The following is a 22,686-nucleotide window of genomic DNA, read 5'->3' on the forward strand; positions in this document are numbered from 1 at the left end:
TAAACAAGACCCTTCTTAGGACCCGACGGTCCGAACCTTCGGGAGCCGGCAGAAAGAGAGAAGCCGGAGGCTTCGCGAGGTTCGTCCGAGGTTCGGCTTTCGGTGTACGTGTGTATGTCTTTCGTGTCACCACAAGTTGTTGCCATTTCCAACAGAAGCAGTCGAACGTCTCGTCCCGGCTACGTTTTCAGTGCAGTGGATCGCAAATGTATCTCACCCCCTTCGATTTTTTCTTCTTCTTCGTCTTCTTCTTCTTTGATATATATTTATATATGTATACATATTTTTTTCTTTTTTTTTTCGCCCCTCGGCCCTTCTGCTCTTTTTTCACCCGTCTTGTGTTCTCTGTCGACCAACGAGTAGCGCTCGCGCGCACAGTCAGCGCATAGAGCGACTTCACGTTGCCCCCTCCCCCTGCCCCCTGGACCCTCTCACTCGATTCAGGAACTTGGCCCATTCGCCGCCTGTTTTTGTGTTACTTGTGTACTTCCTCGCATTGACCTCACTATGGCCTCACTCGACCTTGGTGTCTTAATGACGAGACTATGTAAGGGATTATCGAATCGGCATCTTCCTCGCGGCAATCCCCCATCATCTTCATTGCCATCCTTGCTTGCGAGGAACCGCGCGCGCAGATGACTTGCATTCTCCTCCTCTCGTTTGCAACAAGATTCATCGACGGGGTGCTACAGTATAATGTAAATGGAATTTTAAGAATGAACACTTTTAATCCCATGTCTCATCTCATCCCCATCTTTAGGCAAGGATGACCTCGAGCCAGGTGTATCCTATTTCTTGAACAAATATAAAATGTCGATATATTGTAGACGATCGCGCCTCGTTGGCGGGAGAGCGATCGGCCATCGAGAAAGTCATCTGCAGCGCGTGTCGTCGCAAGAGACGTTACAGGAGAGGTGACGTTACACGACGAGAGGAAGATATATTACTCGTGTTTCTCTCGCCGTAGAAACGCGAACATTGCGTTAGTGGTTACATGAAAGTGCATCGCCAAAAGAGAGAGAGAAAGAGAGATAGAGAAAGAGACAGAGAGAGAGACAGAAACCAGGTGTATGGCGAGTAGTAGTAAGGTTCGTCGCGTAACGCCATCTCAAGTTTATAGCGGAACAGGTCGTGCGTAGTCGTAAGGTCGCACGAGGAGAAGAGACGTCAGCGACGAGACCACGATCGAGAGAGCGATGATCGAGGGCGGCCAGCCAGTCCAGCTCTCATGGATACCGGAAGACGACTGTCACGTCGACCAGCGCGTAAACGCAAGAGGATCTTAATCCTTTATTTCCAGGTCCTGCCTTCCAGGTCCAGTTAACCCCGAGTATCCTGCAGACACAACTCCGCTCAACATCTGTTTCCCAATTATCGCTGGCTGTCCTTTCAAGCAAATCAACTACTACTACTATTACTACTACTACTACCATCACCGACCGAGACGAAAACGAAAGCCAATTAAGAAAAGAAATGAAAACCCGGAAAAAAGAGACAGTGAGAGAGAGAGAGAGAGAAAGTGTGTGTGTGTGTGAGAGAAAGAGAAAGAGAATTGATGAAAATATGATACAGTTAGGACTGTCGTTCCGTTCACAGTGAATCTCCGTCAATCCCGAAATGGTCCCGAAACAAACATTATCATGCACACGCGAACACATGTACACATTTCCTCCTTTCGATTCGGTTTTTTAATGATCCGGTTTCTTTCCAGTCCGACAGGCTCCCGGTAATGGACGATTAGCTTTAATCCTTTGAAACCCAAAGTAGTTTTTATATGTGTAACATATGTCTTCTCTCTCTCTATATATATATATACATACATATAAATATATATATATATATATATATATATATATATATATATATATATAATATCAGCGCATAATGTGACACACCACTACGTACACACCCTCTAACTCCACAACCCTTCGCCGAGAGAGAGGAACCACGCAGATGTAAATGCGATTTCACGCTAAAGCGAGGAGCATAACTGCGACCTTGTAACCTCATTAACGATGTCGCTTTCGAGGCAACACTGCGGGAGCAAAAGGGGTTAACACTTTAATACTGCTTCGTAATTCTGTTTTACCGTTTTAACTTGATTTGCAAGTATCGAGTGTACGTTTACGGTTTACGGAAACGTGAGAAAGTAGGAGTAAGTGCCATTCAGATTGTTATCCAAAGGGTGCGTCCTCATTGCGCGCGACTGTAACGCGAAAAGGCGTCTCTCCCCGTCGTCCTTGTCAGGAACCTTTTACGCCGTGGCATCTTTGCGTTTCCAGTTACACGCTTCATCTGGCTGTTGCCCGCCATCGCTTACACACGTTCTTCAATCGCCGTTCGAGAGATCCTTCGTATTCATTTTTATTTTTATTCTTCCCTTTTTTTCATATCACGCTGTTGGACTAATCTATTATATCTTGTCGTAGCGACACGTTAAAGTGGTGAACGGTATTAACAGTAGTTCGTTGACAGGACTCCAGGACGTTGTAAAAATCGCGACACACACACACACACACACACACACACACATCCAAAACCTTAAGATCCCATCAGCATCAGCTAATGTACAGTTCGAAGTACGCGCGTTGACACTCATCACGCATACCACGCGCATACACACATACATATACACGTTATAATTATAATCCATTATATTTTATTCCAGATTGCCACTTACATTTTACTACTGCATTTTAAATAGCGATCGTGTGTATATGTATCATCTCGATACCTCTTGTATCTCCTCGCCCGTTCAACTTTTATCATATCGTGTTTATTACATTATCGTGTGTCCCAGCACACTCCTATCGGCCAAGGTCTGCACTCTGCCTGCCTGCTGCCTATCTGCCTGCTTGCTTGCCTGCCTAGTCTGCCTGCTATCCATCTATCCGTCCAACCGTCCAATCCCAGCCTCCCGTTCGGGCGCTTGTGATGTACGAGTCAATTATCGACCCACCCACAGAGTCGCGGTTAGACACACGCGTCGCGTACCCTCACGATCTCGCCGTATCAGCAGCAGAGCGGCGGCAGGCGCGATGACAACGCGCGGCGCGCCTATACGGCTCGCCCCGGCTTCCGGCAGAGTGCATATCGTTGCGCCCAATTTACTTTTGATTTCTGCCTCGTTCTTGTAAGCCCACGCGTGGTGGCCGCTACTCGTTCTACCGGCGCACTGAGCAGAGAAAGAGAGAGACATTTGATCTGGCTCTTTTCCTTTTATTTTGTTTTTTTTTTTTTTTTCACCCAAGCAGCGTAGGTCAAGAAGACGCGCGAGCAACGTCGAAGGTGGTGGGTTGTTCTTTCTCTCTCTCCCGATGGTGCGCTTGATCGTACAACGAGTCACGCGCTGCCCGTCACACTTAGAAAACGATCGCATCGTTCGCAAATCTACTACTTGTGGTGGATGTGACATATGTTCCTCTTTCATTTCTTCCTGCAATTTATTTTAATTTTTTTCATCCCACAGGTACTTATTCTCTTTGAATGTAGACTAGCAAAACGCGTGTTTATATACCTTCATGGTACATCCTTACATGCGTCCTTCGCGATATGGACGTGTTTCGACCCGGCACTCGTGTGCTCAGTGTCTCTCACGCTCGGATGTGATCGACTGGGGTCATCGATGTCGCTCATCGCGCGCACATCGGCCTGTGTTGGTCTATCCGAACACACTAGACACTTGGTAGGGTCTGAGCGCGACCTGTCGCGCGACCAAGACTTTCCCACGAACCACGTAGCCGGTGTACGTGATAATCACGTTTCACAGAGCACCTCTGGCGTAACTCTCTAAGCCTACAACCTTCTTATGATTTAGTTTGTCTTTTTCTCTTCTGATGGTCTTTTACGTCGTCTTGTTCGATAACTCTACACGACAGCTCTTACTATTACTATTTCTAATTTCCTTTTACTATGATTACTACCACCACCATCACCATCACTACTGCTACTACTAACTACTACTACCACTACTGCTGTTGCTGTTACTGCTTTCTTTATTCTTACTTTTACTTTTCTCTTCTTTATGTCTCGTCATCTCTTATGTTTTTTGTTTTAATCTGTTTGACACTGTTTTACGAGAGAAACGTTCCCGCCCTCACCTTTTTACATTTTGTGTCTTTTCCCCAGTGTCGAACTGCAGAAAGCTAACCTTGAGGCCCAAAATACCCAAACCCCTGGCAGCGGTACCACTCCCGGGGCATCCGGGGCCAGTGCTTCCCCTTCTACCACCACCACCACTGCCTCTCCTTTGGCCAGCGCTATCCCCTTGGCTCAGCTGCTAAGCAAGCCAGGAGCCCTCAACGCCCTATCTAGCCTCACCGCCCTCGGCGGACTCACGGAATTGCTAGGTGGTGCTGCTGGCGCGGCTGCATCTGCACTACCGGTCCAGACTACCGGCGTGCATCGGTCACACAAGACGTTTACGCCGAGGCTACGTAGCCCGGGCGCGCCCGGCCCGACCGACAGCGGCAAGTTCAAGTCTGAGCGTACCAAGTATAACCCGTATTAAGCAATACGGTGAGACGGGAGAGAAAGAAAGAGAGCGGTGACACACGATGTTACAGGGAGAAACACTATGCTACTTACATACACACAACTCATATATATACACACACATACAAAATGGCATCACCTACAAAGGAGAGACATTCGTGTTAACACCGACGTATCAGGTGCGCAGCGGACGCCAGGGTAGCGACGTACGGATCAGGACTTGGCGAAGGATTGACTCGTCGATTTTGTTACTAGATGATCGTACTATCGTGGAGGCCGGGAAGTGAGGATACTGATTGTCTAAATGGGTGAGTTGACGCACGGCCGACGAGATCTCTCTCGCAATTCTGGTATATGTCTTTTCTTCACCCACTCGAACGATCGGTCTTTGCGGATTGTCGCAGGCACGAGAGGGATGATTGTTAGCGGGTCGTGCCGCGACTCGCCCATATCCGTTCACTTTCTCCGGAGAATCACCGTGCCGAGAAAGAAGTTTTGTAGGACTTTATATTTGTTTTTTTTTTTCGATATTATCTTTAAGCTAAAGGAGAAGAGGGAGTTGTTGGTGAATTTAGAGTAGATTTTTGCGTTTTTTGAAGCAATCAAGTCCCTTGATCCGATGCTAAGTCTTAAGACTTATATATATTATTGCGATACGCCCTCCGAGATCTGAAGTGAACGACATCGTGCAAAAGACTGACTGACGGACCAATCTGCTGTGGAAAACATGTAGTGCAGTGGCGATTATTTGTCAAGTTTTTTCGGTGACAACATTTGTTACCGTTGACGCATCCAGGCGAGCAGTTACGTGCGACAGTTGTATTTTGTTTCGCTCGATTTTTGACTGGGCTCGGAGGACGTGATCGCTCGTGCACTATAGCAAAATAATCTTTTTTTATAAAAATACATATAGATACATAATTATATATAGAGTAATAGTAATTATTACTACAACATTATTATTATATATTACATTAATGCTTGAAACACTCTTTTTAGCTATTTTGATGTAATGTTTTTTTTTTTGTAGAATATAATCGGCCATTCTATCAAGAGAGAAAGAGAATGTGTGCGGGTGTGTGAGTGTGTGAGAGAAACTCATGCAGACAGGTGTGCGTGATTAAGCGTCTAGATGAGAAGGAGAAAATGGTCTTGAATCATGTGTTGATCATTCTTTACGGATAGGACGCATTATGCAAACGCATGTCCACAATCATGTGACATGCTTCGGCTATCTCTTGCGATCTTTTTCACGAGGAACAATTCGTAGTCGAACGATTGGGGATAGAAAAAGATTCGCTCGTTTGGAGCATCGGCAGGGTGAACTTCGCGGAGTTATGGTATAATCGATCATCTCGTTATTATACAAAGTAACTGATAAATCTATACACCACATACATACATGCATATACACTGACATATACACATAGTGGTCGTATTATTATAACGATAATTACAATCGATACTTGCGCGTCCGCACGTGAGACGACCACAAGATGGTCTGCATGGGTCGCGTGCGGATTGATGTTTTTGTGAGATAAGACTAATAAAAAACACGTATACACGCAGAAGGCACGATCAGACTTCTAATTCCACAGTAATGCGATCGTCTTTTTCATCTTAGTCTTAACGATCTCTCTGCAAATGATCAGAAGAAACGCTTGCGTGAGCAGGTCGACGTTCATTTAGTCGCGGAAGAACGTTCGATCGCAACGATGTCAGATTTGAGGAATCGCGAATAAAAACGAAAAGCACAAAAAGAAGAGGGGAGAACTTTCGTGACAGTTCCAGATGTCTTCGTCGTCGCCCGATTGACTGGTTAAGCATTAGATAAACTTGATTTTGGTTTATAGCGAACCTACTCGCGAGTGTCACGATGGGATTATCGCGAGCGAGGCCACACGATCCGTCATAAGCCTCGCGACAATCGCGGTTCCATTGGCCGGAAAATTTAAGATAGAAGTACTAATGTCAGGTCGCGTACCTAATCTTGACCTATTCTTAATGTTTCGGTTTTTAAATAGGTATATTTAACTTCTTCAGTGTAATGATTTAAAATGATCGCGATTTCCTCCAGAGCGGATTTTTTTGTTTTTTGATAAATCTGTCTAGATTTCTTTCCTCTTTATTGTTATTTTCTTTGAAGAATTTAAAAAAATACCATATAAAGTATTTTTTGATTAGTATTCGTTATAAATTTTGAAAGAGAAAAACACAATAACTTAAGTAAATCAAAAGGAAATTGATACCACGAAACTTTTTTGGGTATACCACTTAAGCAGTTAAACTTTCGACGTAAAAACAGGGTGAAGTACGTAACTGGAATCTTAACTAGAAATGGTTGTATTCAAATATATAGCAAATCGGGCAGAAGTCGTTCGAAGATCATATTGTTTAACATGTTTGAATTTATCAGAATCAGGTTGCTCTTCTCCCTGATGAAGTAAACTAAAATGTTTATGAAAATTTATAAAGGACGCGAACTGGAAACTAAAATGAGAATGGTTGTGAAATTGTTTTCATAATATCTACAACTTTTGTTACAGAATAAAAATTTCATTTAAAGAACTGAAAGTGATTTTGATATCTTGGAAACTAAGTGACAAAAAACTTTAATAATGTATTATATAACTTCCTTCGAATCATACAATATTTATTTGGATTAACTTTCGCTAAAAGTAATATTTACGACATTATCGAAGCATTTTCAGTTATATTTTTTGCTTCATCCTGTATATATATATATTGAATACATGCATACATACATACATACAAAAAAAAAATATATATAATACTGAAAATTTAGATATATTCGTATTTAAAGACCAAAGTGATAATGTCCAGGATTAAGTGCGTGTCTGGAAATTGGTGCTTTCACTTTACTTCGTTACTGCGTGTCAACTGTTACCGTGAACGCGCACGAAGATCTCGTTGCGCGTCTGTCGTCATTCTACATCGCGCGGTTTTGTGCTACACTTCTTTCTCACCGGGACAATAATGATGAATTCAAGCGATTGTTCACGATAAAAAAAAGTGAAAGAAGAAAAATCGCGAGAGATTGATTACAGATTGATCATCTCAGAGAGAGAGAGAGAGAGAGAGAGAGAGAGAAAGAAAGAGAATATATACGCAGGTCTCATCATGTGGGTATATAAGGAGAAGCAATGCGGGATAAAATATGGCGAATGACTAGTCAGAAATCTATTCCAGACGTGAGCGAAACAGTGGATTCGCACGAGTGCAGAATTTCTTTCTGTTTGGAATAGATCTCTGACAAGGTTACGAAGAGAGCGTCGCTGTTATTGCTTGATCGTGGCGAGCGCGACTCGTCGGTATCGGTGGTGTATCCTGGTATCCTTATACCCGTGCACAGAACCTTGTAAGTAGATAATTTTCAGCGATATATCGGTCCCTATAACAGTGTCGCAGAGCTTGTATGCTTAAACAGACCTTTAGCTACTCTGTATCACCTTGTTAAATAAAGCTAGGCGTGTTTAATACAAGTACGAGAAATACAGTACCAAGTGAAAAGAGAGAACTTCGGCGTTCCTGTGAGCGAGGTCTCGCGACACATTGGCTTCGGTGCTTTCGGAAAGTGACTCTCTCCGACGAAATCGTTAACGCGTCTCTGACAATTTGAACGAAGAGTGCAAGTGAGAAATCTGATGTGATCATTATTGAATATTATTGCGATCGCGAGCAGGATCTCCGATGTGTCGCGCGACCACCTTCATGGCACCTGAGCGTTTTATTGCTACCTTCTTCGAGATGCGACGTGTCCGCGTTAAAAGAAGGTTCTGATTTAGATAGCTGAACAATAGATTTTCACGAATGTTTTTCATCTTAGAGATAGATAAAGATTAACATCTATTTCTTTGAAAGAAATTTGTAAAAATCTTCTACCTTCTGGCTATCTAAATCAGAACCTTCCTTTAAATCCGTATCAGATTGGATGTTTAGAGATTGAAGATTGCGGAACCTGACAAAAAGCGGGATAAAATAAGCCGTGTTGGAGGTATTGGTTGATTCGTATTCTAATCATGAGTTCGTGGTCCTCGTTTCTCAACATCTAGTCTGACACGGACTTCAGTAGTTCAGCGACGATTCGTCCAATTCGCCGCGCAATTATAATTACGACAGGGCGACCGACCACGCCGAAAGGGACACACGTCATTATACACACACGCGAGATACGCTCTCTCGTGTGCCGAGCTCATTTTCACACGATGCGCTTGTATCGAGTGCGCGATAAAAGTGGAATTCGGGTCAGGCGGGCGCTTTGAACGCTTTACGCTAGAAATGAGCGCCGAGAAAAACACGGGCCGACAAGCCCGCTCTGCGTATGTACGTGTATAAGACGTAAACATCTCTCGCCGCATATGTGCACGAGTGTACACGTGTGATAAGCGTGTTAAGCGTAATCAAGATTTGGGGAGGGAGAGAGAGAGAGAGAGAGAGAGAGAGAGAGAGGCTCGTTCAGAGAAATGTAAAGAAAGGGAGAGAGAGTGAGAGAGAAAGAGAGAAGATATATCCATCCACAACCAACTTGACCCAGGCTCCTGCCCGTTTTTGGTAAGCACCATCCGTTCCTTCGTAGTCCTGTTAATCGACTTATCCTGTTTCGACCGTTGGCTGCGAAGTTTTCATTTTATATACAACATCGTTCTTTGATTTTCACGTATAAATATATGTATATATTTTTTTCCGTTTCTTTTCAATTCGATCGCTGCGCAGTCTTTCTTATTGTGTGTATTTTTTTAATTTTTTTTTTCTTGATATGTACCAGCTAAGGCTTACGACTAAAAGAAAGAAAAAAATAACCATCTCTCCGAGAAATCCTCTCGGGCTCGCACGGGTGATTCCCGTTTCTCGAGACGGAGATGCGTTACGCGATAAAATTTCTCTGCGAAAATGTCTTTCGTGAGATTCGCGGTAGCAGAACTGTTGTGCCAAATGTGTAACCCCCGGCAGACGCGGTAATAACTTTGTTTTGCAGCTTCGACGTGGATCGAAGCCCGTCTATAATTGTCGCTCCGTCGATGGTTCGTATGAAGTACGTGTGCGTATAGACTCTCGGGCATGCAATCGAGAAAGAGAACGAAAAAGAAAAGAAAACGGAAAAAGACTGTCGGGCCTTTGTATCGATGCATACACGGTTGAAGAAAGTCGTTAGATTCGTGTTTCTGTATTTTACTTCCGCGTCGCATGTTGCAACACCTTCGCACGCGGACGGAAAGAAAGATGTCGGTCTTTCCCTCCGACGTTGACAGTATCACTGGGATTATTATCTAGAATCTGCCGCAAGCACGAGTGAGAAGTGTCGAGCCGCGCGCCAATGTCTTGTGGGAATTGCTCGACCAGAAATTTATCCCATGATCAAGTTGGTCCTGATCAGTCATCTAGTTGACTGTCAATATAGTCAATAATATGGTCGATTCCGCCAAAGATAAGATATACTTTTCGTACAAGATGACGGGTTCTGATAAGTCGTGTGACACGGCGATTAGGAACTTATTAATAATAAGGTTCATTAACACTTAGGAGGTGTGATAACATCATCTCATATAAACCAGATAACTAATCGGGATCAATCTGATCAGGATCATGGATTAAATTTCTAGTCTGGTACATTGTATTTGGAAGAAAGATACGCAGGTATAAAAGAGATTTTATCCCGCCGCTCGAAAGTAACGCAAAGATCCGAAGAAAGTCTGAGGAATCAAGACTCCTTTTCAGACGTTTGCGCTGCTTGGGCTTGGTCGGGAGCACGTAGCGAGGACTCATCAATCTCCGCTGACGTTTGCCTAAAGGAAGAAGAGATTCATTCTCGACATATTTGCCGCTGATTGCAATACGCTCTTTCTACCTGAATGGATCTTTTTCTCAAATGAGCTCGTGTTCTTCTCCCTCGTACTCGTCGGCGAATGCGACCAATACGAAAGTGGATGTTACTCTTTTTGACGTGCCGGCCGATTATGTTTCAGGATATCGATGGAGACGTCGGGGGTGCCTATGCCCGCGTATCACTTCATCCCGCCGGACCACATCGTGAAATCGCCCATCCACTAAACGTGGGTCAGTCGTCGTGGTCGTTATCGTCGTTCGAAAGGACGCGAATGGGGCATCGCGGAGCGCGCGAAGCTGTCAAGTGGCATCTGGGGCTGGGCCACACACTGTGTTCAACCAGCTTGCTAATCGACACATATATACATACACACACACACACATACATACACACACATACACTGAGTCATATACACCCACTCGTAAGAAAGAGAGAAAGTAGGAGAGAGGAAGAAGATATTACACGACGGTGAGAAGGAAAAAGAGAGAGAGAAAGAGACACACACACACAACTCACGTTAAGCACACTCGCACGTACTCGAAGAGAAAGAGGAAGAAGAGGAAGGAGTCTACTTCGTGCGCGCTTTAAGATAAGACGTGTACGTTAAAATTGGACACGCGCATTCACAAACAAGGACATTGACACGAACACACAAATCCATGCACACACACACACACACACACACACACACACACACACACACACACACACACACACATATGAATGCACACATAACTCCCTGATTGGGATTATACACGGAGAGACGAAGAAGATACGCACGCGCGTACACGGACACACTCGAGTGTACAAAACTGTACAAAAGTTATTTAAACAAAAGTAAAAAAAAATAATGATGCACGCCGCAGCCGCAGGCTGCCGCCGATTGGTAAAGGGAACAAGCCAAAGATACGTTAGTTTTCATTTTTATATTTAAACGAGAAAAAAAAGTGAGACGTGGGAGAGAAATACGCGAGAGAATTATTATTATTAATTATTAACTATTATACGAACGATGATGATGATGATGATGATAATGATGAAGAAAGAGAAGATGATTTTGATGAGATGATGATAATAATGATGATCATAATGAGATGATGAAAAAGAAGAAGAAGAAGGTAATGAGATGATGATAGAAATATGAAGATGATGATGATGAAGATGATGACGACGATAATGAAGAAGATAAAGCTAATAATGACGATGCTAATTAATATTAGGCCGGTTGTTAGCGTTTTTTCTATTGCGGACACACCATCGCGTATGACGACGATGATCGTTCGCGAACGGGTTCGCGAGCTTGGTTACTTCGTCCGAAAGAAGCGTGACGGAAATGCAGCTAGTATCACAAGACCGTTGTTGTTCGTAAAAGAAACTGGCAGCCGACGGGTTCAACGCGAACATCAGACGTTGCCGTACAAAATTACACACAGAATTTGTACGATGTGAGCAGATTTAAGGTGTGAGTCACACAAGGCTCGAATGCACCTTCGTCATTTTTAAGAATATGCTTTGAAGGATCTATCGATCATCCCGTTTTATGTTGTCAAAAGAAAAGAAGTGAAAAGACCAAGTTGCCCGTCGTGAATCCTAGCTGATCCCCGACCTGTGTTTCTAAACTTGACCAATTCAAGGAATTCCTTTCCGTGAAACTTCAGGTGGGAAACGTCTGGTGCTCGCGTGCGAACTCTTCGAGCCATCTGCTCTCGGACCAGCAACCCTGGATTCTCGAGACCCAGGACGGCGAGGCGTTCTCGCAGAGCCAGGGTCTCATACTCAAAATCTCTCGACCGCGTGGTCGCACGAGCGCGCCCCACATTGGCGTATCCGCCGAACGCGCGAACAACCAAAGGGGGACGCGCTGGGGCGTCTCAACTTCGACTTCACACGGGCGGTTCTTCTTCATGTGCCCCCTCACATATCTCGGCCACGTGGCCCCTCGCGTCCCACGCCGCCGATCTCGATCGCATGGTGATGTTCCCCACCCCGCGTGTCCCATATCTCGACCTCCATTATAGGTGGTCTCTCGTGTCCCATCAGCGCGCCTCTGCAGCCGGTCTTAAGATGCTACGAGGTTCGAAGGGGAAGCGTAGGCGCGGTTGAAGCCTCGTGGCCGACCGCCGGGGAAATAACGAAGGTCGCGAGTGCGAGTATCATATTGCGATCACCGTCATGCGCGCGTGCGCGCGCGCAGAGGGAAAGTAACAATTAATAGTCGCGCGCGGTAATTAATGAATCAATTGATCACGTAGTTGTGTAGCTTTTGCATGTGGATCTTGAACTCCGAAATCTGCCGGTGAGATGGATGATAGAAGAAGCAGAGGGAGAGAGAGAGAGAGAGAAGAAAAAGAGAAACACGAAAAGACTCATTCTTTTCTTTTCTTTTGATAGAGGGGAGAAAAAAGAAATGACTGCACGGACGTTCGCGGCCCGTGTCGCTCACCCGGCGCTTCCGGAAGTCGCGAGGTCGGAAACGCGCGAAGGGACGAACGAGCGGTCGCGCGCGGACGTTCTAAGGCGCGGCTCCCCGGCGCCGTTCCACATCTCCCTCGTCGGCGAACTCGACGACGCGTCAGGTCGGGATCTAGCGACGCTGGGCGTCGAGGTGCGTCGACGGTGTTCAAGCCGAACAGAAAATCACTATGACGTCAATATGATGAATCGTGATTAAAAAGTGAATTTTTTTTTTTAGTCATTTTCTTGTCATTATCGTGATTTACGTTATCGTGATTTTTTTGTTCCGCCTGAGATGGACATCGAGGAGGCGGCGGCGGCGCCGGGCGTGTGCGCACTTCTGTTGAAGGAACAAATAAAATTATTACGTGGAATATAAATAATGATATATATATTATATATATATACATAATATATATATATATTTATTATACGATAAAGACAATTAGAGGAGATAAAATAGCGATGAGAGAGAAGGTGCGCGAGCTCAAGCCCAGACTTGATCAAAGAGAGAGAGGCGTCCTCTCCTTTCTTCATCCTCCGCTTTTCAGCTTCCCGTTTCAGACTTATACCCTATCTACCTTCCTCTCCGTTTTTAACGCCGTTACTTGCAGTTCGGAGATCGCTCGCCCCCTGCCTCGAGAACGGTGATAAGATGTGTGTCTGTTTTTCCTCTTTCTATTTCTTATTTTTTTTAATCGTTTTTAGCATTACACGCGCGTCAACAACAACGTTCTTCCTTGTTATATTCGCCGCGTAATTGTTACCGCGTTCTCTCTTCGTTCGTGTACGACTTGTAGTGCGTGTATGTGTATATATATATACATACATACACACATACATACATACAAAACGTCGTTACACACATATCGTTGGTATTTAATGAAATTATTATATTTCAATCGGAAGAGAAACGGCATTGTGCAAGGTCTCCTTTGAGATTACTTTATTTCGTATTTAAGCATTTGTTGATGTATTTTAGTGCGCAAACAAAATAATTTATTTTTCGGAACCATGTGTGGTACTATCATTATTTTCTTTTTTGTTTGTTTTTATCGCGTTTATATTGGTTCAACTTACCGGGAAGCGAAAATTTCCGATAGAAGCGGAAATAATTCCAATCACAGGGAATTATTATTATTATTAAATTAAATAGAGGGAGAATCGTGCCGAGATGTACGGCAATAATGGTAGCTAAATTGTCGGATTCCATTGTTAGTTGTAAATTCACGCCAATGTGATTGGCGAGCGGCGCGATCCTACTGGCTCGCGACGTTATCCTGTACCGTTCACTTCCATTGTGTGCCAAACGTATAAATTAAAAAGAAAAAAAAAAAAAGAGAACGTGAAGAGAAAGCGTTCGCGTTAGAGAGAAGGGGAAAACGGAAACGTTAGTCTGTGCTTCCGGCGTAAGCTCAATCAATTAAATTCTCGGTCTTCGCGCGTAAATGCCGGCTTTTCTACGTCTTTCTCCGTTGCGTAAAGAAAAAGAAAGGAAGAAAATCACCCTCGACTTTTCAACGTTGACTATTTGATTTCAACGCGTACACTCGCCATCCTTCCCGAACGAGACGAAAGTGTTGCCTGCGTGACGTACTACGATAAAATTTCATATCGCGAGTTCGCGGAGTCGTCGTTCTCTCAAAGTGAATCAGTAAGAGTACCTGCGAGTGAGTCAGCGGAAGGAGCACTTCACCGATGAATATACTCATTGATTTAGTTACATCGAAACGACTTTCATTAGACGTTTCTGAAGGGATCTGCGCTAATGGTTTAACGTGCATTCGAGAACCCTGCAAGACCATTTTATCGGGTGTGCCGCCACTACTGACTGACTCTCGCGGCGAGACTACTGATCGCAATGCTATACTTCCAAGCTGAAGCATCAATTGTAAGTATAGTACATGCAGTGAGGAGTACGCTGATCGTACTTTAAGAGAGCGCTTTACCCCTGGCCTACATTCGGTGATTTTAAGACTTAAGCCTTAAAAATTGACCAATCACAGTCGACTGTTATAAGAATGATCCAATAGGATTAGTCAATTTTTAAGGCTTAAGTCTTAAATCATTGAATGTAGACCAGGGGTTACCCGCGAAACGTCACGTTTCGCATTTTCGTCATGGTCGTCACGGCATGCTTTACGGTGCTCGCGCCTCTTTTCGCGACGTGAGATCGTCTCTCCTTGTAAATATGATTTACGCACGTTGTACATACTTATTAGTTGCGGGGCGTGTCGCGCCGTTCACACAACCGGCGGGTCTTTTTCGGTCGAGAATCTCTAGCGTCTTGACATCTCGTGTCTCGGGCATACACACATCCGCGACTTCATCAACTTTTATTTATTGCATCGACGTACCTAGCTCATCACGATTTCGCGTTTGGCTTAACGTCGCTTCGTTCTCCGAGTGAATGAGCCGCGAGCGGCCAGCCACCTCTGCCCCGCGTACAACGGCACGAGCGTTCGTTTTGCTCAAAGGGTGCAGGTTGTGTTGTTAAAAGTGGTATTCGATCGTGTGTTGGGGGAGGTCCTGACATTCCCTGACGAGTCTTCGAGAAGTAACGAAATTCCGAAGACAGTCTCGTTCGTGTCGCGACTTTTCATAGATCTCTTCACCATGTGCGAGCGTCCAATTAGAAATTCTATTAAAGCGTGGAGTTTTTATACGTGAAATTATTTATTTATTTATTTATTTACTCGTGATTCGGCGTTGAGAGAGAGAGAGAGAGAGAGAGAGAGAGAGAGAGAGAGAGATTCTTTATTGTTACTTAGACACGTGAGGATCGTTGCCTGCACCGAGAGTTCTCGTGCTTTTTAAATTTTTGTTATTTCGTTGGTGTCGCAAGAGAGAAGGAGATAATTGTGTATATACGCCACTACCACGTTTCACAACGCAGTCTGCTGTATGCGTCTCGCGAGAAAAAGGAAAGGGAAAGGGTTTCGCGCGGATCCGATGCGTGTTCGCGCTTGGATCGATATGTGCGCGCCCTTTGAGAGCGCATGATCGATGCACGATCGGCCGCGAGAGTCACGTTGTCGATGACTCGTTCCCGAATTGGGTTTCCCGGGAAAGAAACCTGATCTTGCTTTTCTTTTGTATTTATATAATTATTTATACACACACACACACACACACTTCCACTTTCACACACACACACACACATACCCACGCTCACGTATATAAACACATGTCATTGTGGAAGATTATTTGTTATTATACGTTTCGAGAAAGAAAGAAGAAGCAGTATTTCTCTCTTTTCTACAATCGTGGCAACAAGGCACTCCTCTTAAATTTTCTCCACCACTTTGATCCCTTAGCCCAGCGCCCGCTCCCTTGCTCCTTCCATCTACCCCTCCCCCCCTGCCACCATTACCAACACCCCCGATCTTCCCGGTATCCCTCCACCGATGGATAAGACGATGACGGCGTACAGTAGTAATTATAAGAGAAACAGTTAAAAAAAAACAGTAAAACGCGAGACGAGCGACGCGCAGCATCGTTCGAGCGAGAAATAGCCTCTGCTAAAAAGTCGACAAAAAAAAAATAATAATGATGGAAATAACAATTAGTGAGAGACGCTGTATGATTGTGTATATCAACAATAAATAATTGCTGTGATTAGAATCGATTATTAGTAAGTAGTTAAGGATCAATTTTTAAGGCACATTGCGGAGAGAGTGGGAGAGAGAGTGTGCGAGAAAGAGAAAAAGGAGTACTTAGTATCGAAAATATGATTAGAGAAAGAGCGAGAGTGTGTGCGAGAGAAAGAAAGATGGAAAAATGAGGAGAGAGAGAGAGAGAGAGAGAGAGAGAGAGAGAGAGAGATTCTGAATGCGTGAGTGTATATAATGAGCGTTTACGAGCGCGAGAGAGACAAAGAGAAAGAGAGAGGAGAGACACGACAAGCAGGGGAACCTTGAAAAGCCGCGTTTTGATCGGCGATAAGACAACACGTGCGCGCGTGCGTATAAATACCCTCTCAAATCGTCGACAACGGCGTTAACATACATTATCCGAGCACGATCGCTCCTGAAAACGAGGAAAAAACAAAAAAAAAATATATATATACATATATATCGAAACGCGATCCGATCGGAAGATGTTTCATCTCGGAACAGGATAAAAAAAGAGACCAAAAACAAAACAGAAAAAATAACGTTACCGGAAAAAAAAAACGCGGAAGACGATTGGTGCACGCGTTTACGTAGGATTACGAGAATCACGATCTTCCCATTCGAAAAATGCGTCTCTTGATTATATTTATTTCCTTTCAGTACGCCGAATCAAATACAGACGTTCAATGTGAAGGAGGTCTGATCTCGTCATTTCCGTTCGATCCGTTTCGAGTGTCGGGACTTTGCGAGATTTGGTGTTTCGCGTCACTCTAAGAGTGGCGCAACGGAATTCCGCGAGTTACGTCTGATCGTTTGACATACCGCGAGAAGAACATCTGAGAAATAAGAGATATATGTTCGCGGTGGACAGTAACATACTTATTTAAAACTAAAAATTCCCTAAATTTTCTCATTTAAATAGAATAGATTGCTTTTCTTGAAAAGTTTCGAGAAAATGTATATTTTTGAGAAAAAAATGTTTCTTCTATATAAATATACATTATTATAAGTAAACATATTATTAGTTTCCATGAATAGATATTTTTCATATTTTTCCGATATTTCTTCTCTCTAATCATCACGAAACGATCGCCCACGCGACTTCGGCGGCCAGTTTGCGCGGAATCCGTTCTTAGCCGATAATTTTCTGGTTGCCACGCACTGAGAGAAAAAATGCCTGAAAAATAAGAAGTATTTATTCGGTGGTGGGGACACATCCACTTAAATATCCAATTCTTTTATTTAAACGGAACACGCGATTGCTTTCATGAAAAGTTGAGATTTCATGAGGTTTCATGAGGTTTTAGAAAAATGTGTATCTTCTTTGAAAAATGTTTTGTATCTGTATAAAAGATACTTTATTTAGGATGTGTATGTGCGCGTGTGTGTAAAAGTAATATAGTGAATATATTATTGGTACCCACACCGAATAAACATTTTTTATCTCTCAGATATTTGTCCTCTCAGTACACACACACACACACACACACATATACACCGCAGCATCGTCGATCCGAGGATGACTCTTGTCGCGCCGACATATTCCAGAAGCATATCCAGTGACACATATGACTAGGCTACGAGTAATTAATGGCACTTTCGGGCCCCGAAGCGTAGACCACAGCCTGCAACCATTTATTCAGGCGTGTATTATCACTCGGAAATTGGCGAATTGTAATATATACCACCGAGCGCCCTATGTGCAGACACTTCGATTCGATCGGTGTAGATTCTAGTGATAACCGTTATGATATCGTTATGATGTCGCATATAATAGCCCGTGCTGCGCGGAACACACGGGATAAAGAGGGGACAACGGGATACCGCAGTGGTGTTACGTGCGCCTTGCACGCGCTGTAATTCGCCGCGGGACTCGGGATGCAGTTCTATTTCTGCGTGCGAAGAGACATTTGGGGGATCACATTATCGTGGTTATTACGAATTCATGGACACGTACGAATGCACACACGCATCCACAGGTCTTCGAGCGTGCTCCTGGCTCGCGTAAAATTTGCACACAAAACTTGCTGTAGAAGCATCTTGTACGCGAGGAAGACACTCGAGGAATCGGCATCTTGCTCTTCCAAGCGCGTAGATGCGTGTAATTTCAGACGCGCGGGCGAGCCAAGTTCCATTCTGGAGTTCTGGGGTGAGAAAAACGTGAGAAAAACTCTCACGAGGAACCGGAATTTGTTTGCGCGCGAGTTTCTGAACGTTTTTCCCGCGTTGGTGCGTAAAGAGCGTAAATTCCGTCCCGAGTCTCGTCGCACTTCTCAGTCGCGCGCTCAAGCAGGGTCCACGAGGAGACCGTGGGACACGGCGGATTGTATATCCTTCGAGATCTCCGTTGTTGACCGACATTGATTAGCGCTAATCGCAGTTAACAGTATCCGCTTTCTGTATCGTAGATAGAGACGCGATCCAGGCAGAGGAATACCTGAGAATATCGATTGATCGTTGACGTCGCGGCCGGTTGTGTCGAAAATCCGAACGAGAAGCAGAGGCGAGAGAAATGGGGGGAATGCCACCTTCGGTACCCAGATAGACTTCCGTGATTATCACGAAACAATTATAATTATCGAGGAAATCCACTGTATCAAATTGGTCATCACATTTACATCGAGCAATAATGTAAATTCTTTGCTGATGTGCAGCAACAAATTGACCAAAAGTTGCATTCAGATTTTCATGTCATATTGTGTTTCTGATCTGACGTTATCATATCTTTCAAGCAGGGTTAGAACATTCTCCTTTCGGTTTTAAAAGAATCCTCTTGATAAGAATAATAAAATCCGCTCGGATTCAAAGGACTCCACTGAGAACGAGATTATACTTTTCGGGTAAATATAACCTTTGCACGGCGACTAGCAGATTGGCGTACACATCTGTCTGTCTGGGTGCCAATTTATTATTTTCTCGCGCGCGATGAGAAACGAAAGGTAGGAAGACAACGCGCGATCGTCGAAGATCTTCCTGGGTTGAATCGGATCCTAGACACACGGCCCTTCCCACCTCTCCCAACCTCGTCACGTTAAGAAGACACACTTGAGTTAGCGAAAGGAAAAGAGACGAAAATGTTGGACGGCAAAACGCGAGATCGCAAGAAACGGCGAGCTCGAGAGATCGGCTCGATATCGTTCCCGCGAATGCGGCGTGTTGAACGAGAAGGGAGACGGGACGAGAGACGTGTGCGAACGTCCGCGTTGATCACGATCGTATCGGCGTGGAGCAATCTGTTTAATGCAGGGGCCTTATCCTTACTGCGTAGGTCCTCCTGTCGAGGGACTCGTCGCGTTCGCGAATCGCGCTCGGCGATCGCGCGTCACGTGTGCCGACCGTTTCACTCTTTCCTTCAGGAGAGGCGACGCGGCTCGCTCGTCTCTCTCTCCAGTTCGAGTATCCTCGAGCACTCGGGTCAAGTACGAAATTGACGACGGATTATGACGGTGTGACGCGCTCCCCACGGGTCCCCGTCGGGACGACGAGCGATCGCGACGATCCCCGCCGGGAGCCCGACCCTTACCATTACGCAAGGCAATCAGCTAAGAAAGAAACTTAGTTTTTATAGGAGATATTGAGAATCGCCTCTCGCGCCCTTTCCCCGGCGGGGCGCGAGCTCGAAGGGCACCTTTCCTCCTCGTATCGCAGAGGGAAGAAAGATCCAGCGCGGCCAAGCCGTCGCTCGCGATCTCCTGACGCCGTGTATCGTCCGAAAGGGTTGGATCAGACAGACAGATAGACAGACGGACGTGTCTGGTGGTGACTCCCGGGACTCCGTTCATTTCCAATTCCTCGATCACAGCGCGATCGCAATTTTCATTCGACTTACTCCTTCGTCCGAGGAGTCTTCGCCAGTCGAGCTAGCGAACTGAGAGAATCGTGCGTGCTGGCTCGAACGCGTACAACGAGGAAGTGGCGAGCTATCGGCTACGTGGCCGAAGTGTGTCACCGCTCGACGCGGTGCGTTCAGGTGCCAAAAGCAGAATGAGAAAGGGTAGCGCAACGAGCAAGCAAGAAGAATCGATCGCGAAGAATTCTCGAGTCGCCGAGCGGCTCTATTCTGTGCCAAGTTACTCTAAACGCGTAACCGTCGCCGCCAGCGGCATTCAGCACGTGTGCCAAATCGTCGTTCGCTAATTAATCGTCGCCGCCGCCTGTTTCGGGCCCCCGAGCCCCCGCCCTGACGTATCACCGAGGGTCGACGAGGTGCGCTCGTTCGCTTTCCCGAGCCTTTCTGAGCTTTTCTCGACGTGAGCCGTCTCAATCGACGCGTTCATCTCGCGACGGACTCGCGCGCGAGTCTCTCTCGAAGACAAACACACACACACGCACGTGGGTATCGTAGATTCGACTACTTCGGGGCTTCATCGTAATAATAATACGTAGAAAGAGAGAGAGAGAGAGAGAGAGAGAGAGAGAGAGAGAGGGGGTGTTTGAAACTTAGAGAACGGTCGACGGAAACAACCGAATACGTTTCAGACAATCATCGAGGTGTTAACGTCGCTGATATTTTTATAACGTAATCTTCTTTCTTATCGTTGTCGATATCTTATATGTATATGTGTGTGTATATATATATGTATATGTACGAGAAATCGCAGTGTAACTGCATTCCTAGGGAAAAAGCGGGATTCAAATGTCGCTGAAATGAGAGAGAAAGAGTGAAGGGGCGGGAGGGGGAGAGCTCCTGTAGTTCAACCCGTTTCTCGCGGGTCTTGAACGTTCTAAGCGCATCTTGACGCATCAATAAATCCGTGGAATACAGACAGACGTTTGCGTCTCGAGATAGGCCGGCTCTCGCGCACATTTATCAGGATATCGCGATCCTGAGCGGCGCGTGAACGTTCGCGAAGTATGGCGATCTCGTCGAATCGACGTCGAAACGTCAGGAAGGGCGCGCGAGCAAGCGGACTCTGATCGTCGTTCCCCGCGGCGAGCGCAGCTCGTGTGTCGTGTGCAAACCAGCAAAAGAGACAGAGAAGTGACGGCACGATGAGAAGCTGAAACGTGTTTTCTTTTACCGGTTGTGCGCGGCGAGAGCCCGACATCGACTCGTGGAGCGCGCGAATTGTGCAAACACGGGGAGCTGCTTTCTGCAGTTGCTGCGTGCTTCGCAATACGCGGTAAAAGCGGGCGACTTGCGTTGTCTCACGGAGATCGAACGGAGTCGAAGATCTTTCGCTCTCGTTACTGTAAAATTACTCCCCGTCGTCTTTTTCTTCTTCATCTTCTTTTTTACCTCTTCTACTTCTTCATCTTATACTTCTTCATCTTCTACTTTTTCATCTTCTACTTCTCCATCCCCTTCGTCGCTTCTATTCGTCCTTCTTCTACTTCTTCCTCTTCCTTCTCCTCCTCTTGCTCTTTCTTCTCTTCGACAATTAATAGACTAACGTACCGACCTCGTGCGACTCTGTCTGTTGTTCGATCTACAACAGATTGTCGCCGAGGGCGAAAGTCTGATCTCGAAGTTAAAATAAAAAGAAAAAAAATTGTGTGAGAGATAGAGAGATAGAAAACCGAAATATAATCTTATCTCGTAACTCGTCGTGAAGGTGTTCCTTTTTACGAGAAACGTAAGTCATATCAATTATCGATGGAGAACAATAAATTTTAGATATCCCTTTCTTTGACGAGAAAAAAGTGTGTTCGTCATGGAAGTATTGTATTTTCGTAGAATAAAACGCGAGACTGTATTGGAGGGAAAAAAGAGAAGAAGGAAAACAAAACTTTCTCGAGCTATTCGACGACTGTTGCGCTAGAGAAAAAAAAAAAGTGTATTTAAGAAAAGCGAGAACGCGTTCCAATTTTTCGAGACGACGACGACGACTTTTGTATCGTTCGGCCGCACGAGGAGAGGGAGCGTCTCCTCGATTAGAGAGAACGTGGCGACGCGCGCCGTTGCGAATTGTTGCGCGACCCGATCAATCATCGAAGTCTTCAACGTATCCCTCTCCAACGTCGCTGGAGTTATCCGTTCCGTTTATCCTCCCTCTGCGTTCGCCGTCGAGAGCGAGAGGCGTCAGAGGGAAGAGCAAAAAGTGAACAAAAAAGAACAAAATGAAAAAAAAAAAAAGTGAAATACGTAACGAGAAGAGTGTAATGTTCGCGGACGAACAAGCCCTTTGTTCTCCTCCTAACGCAGTTGCATCTTCTCGATCCCTCTTTATCCCATCCAACCCCTCTCTGTCTTGGATTCCCGTTTCCTTTATCTTCCTCGGCCAGGATCGACTTATGTTAAAAAGCCTTTACGAAAACAGGGTCATAAATACTTACGTG

The 22,686-nt window shown here is 45.1% G+C and overlaps 1 protein-coding gene across 6 annotated transcripts in view; it reads left to right on the forward strand.

The window, feature by feature from the left end:
- Positions 1-22,189, forward strand: part of LOC116852000 (poly(rC)-binding protein 3) — a 158,769-nt gene extending 136,580 nt beyond the window's left edge. For 4 of the 6 annotated variants that reach the window (XM_032831949.1, XM_032831951.1, XM_032831948.1 and 1 more), the window contains one exon: positions 4,129-8,029. In XM_032831949.1, the coding sequence (XP_032687840.1) occupies positions 4,129-4,510 (382 nt within the window). In that variant the 3' untranslated portion in view covers positions 4,511-8,029. Of the gene's footprint in view, positions 1-4,128; positions 8,030-10,478 lie in introns of those variants that run through there. The other 2 variants (XM_032831952.1, XM_032831953.1) reach the window with 2 other exon arrangements.
- Positions 22,190-22,686: the final 497 nt, after the last annotated feature.

This window comes from Odontomachus brunneus, unplaced genomic scaffold (genome assembly GCF_010583005.1).
Source record: "Odontomachus brunneus isolate Ranch 3 - 2012 unplaced genomic scaffold, Obru_v1 Obru_scaffold_199, whole genome shotgun sequence".
Lineage (NCBI taxonomy): Eukaryota > Metazoa > Arthropoda > Insecta > Hymenoptera > Formicidae > Odontomachus > Odontomachus brunneus.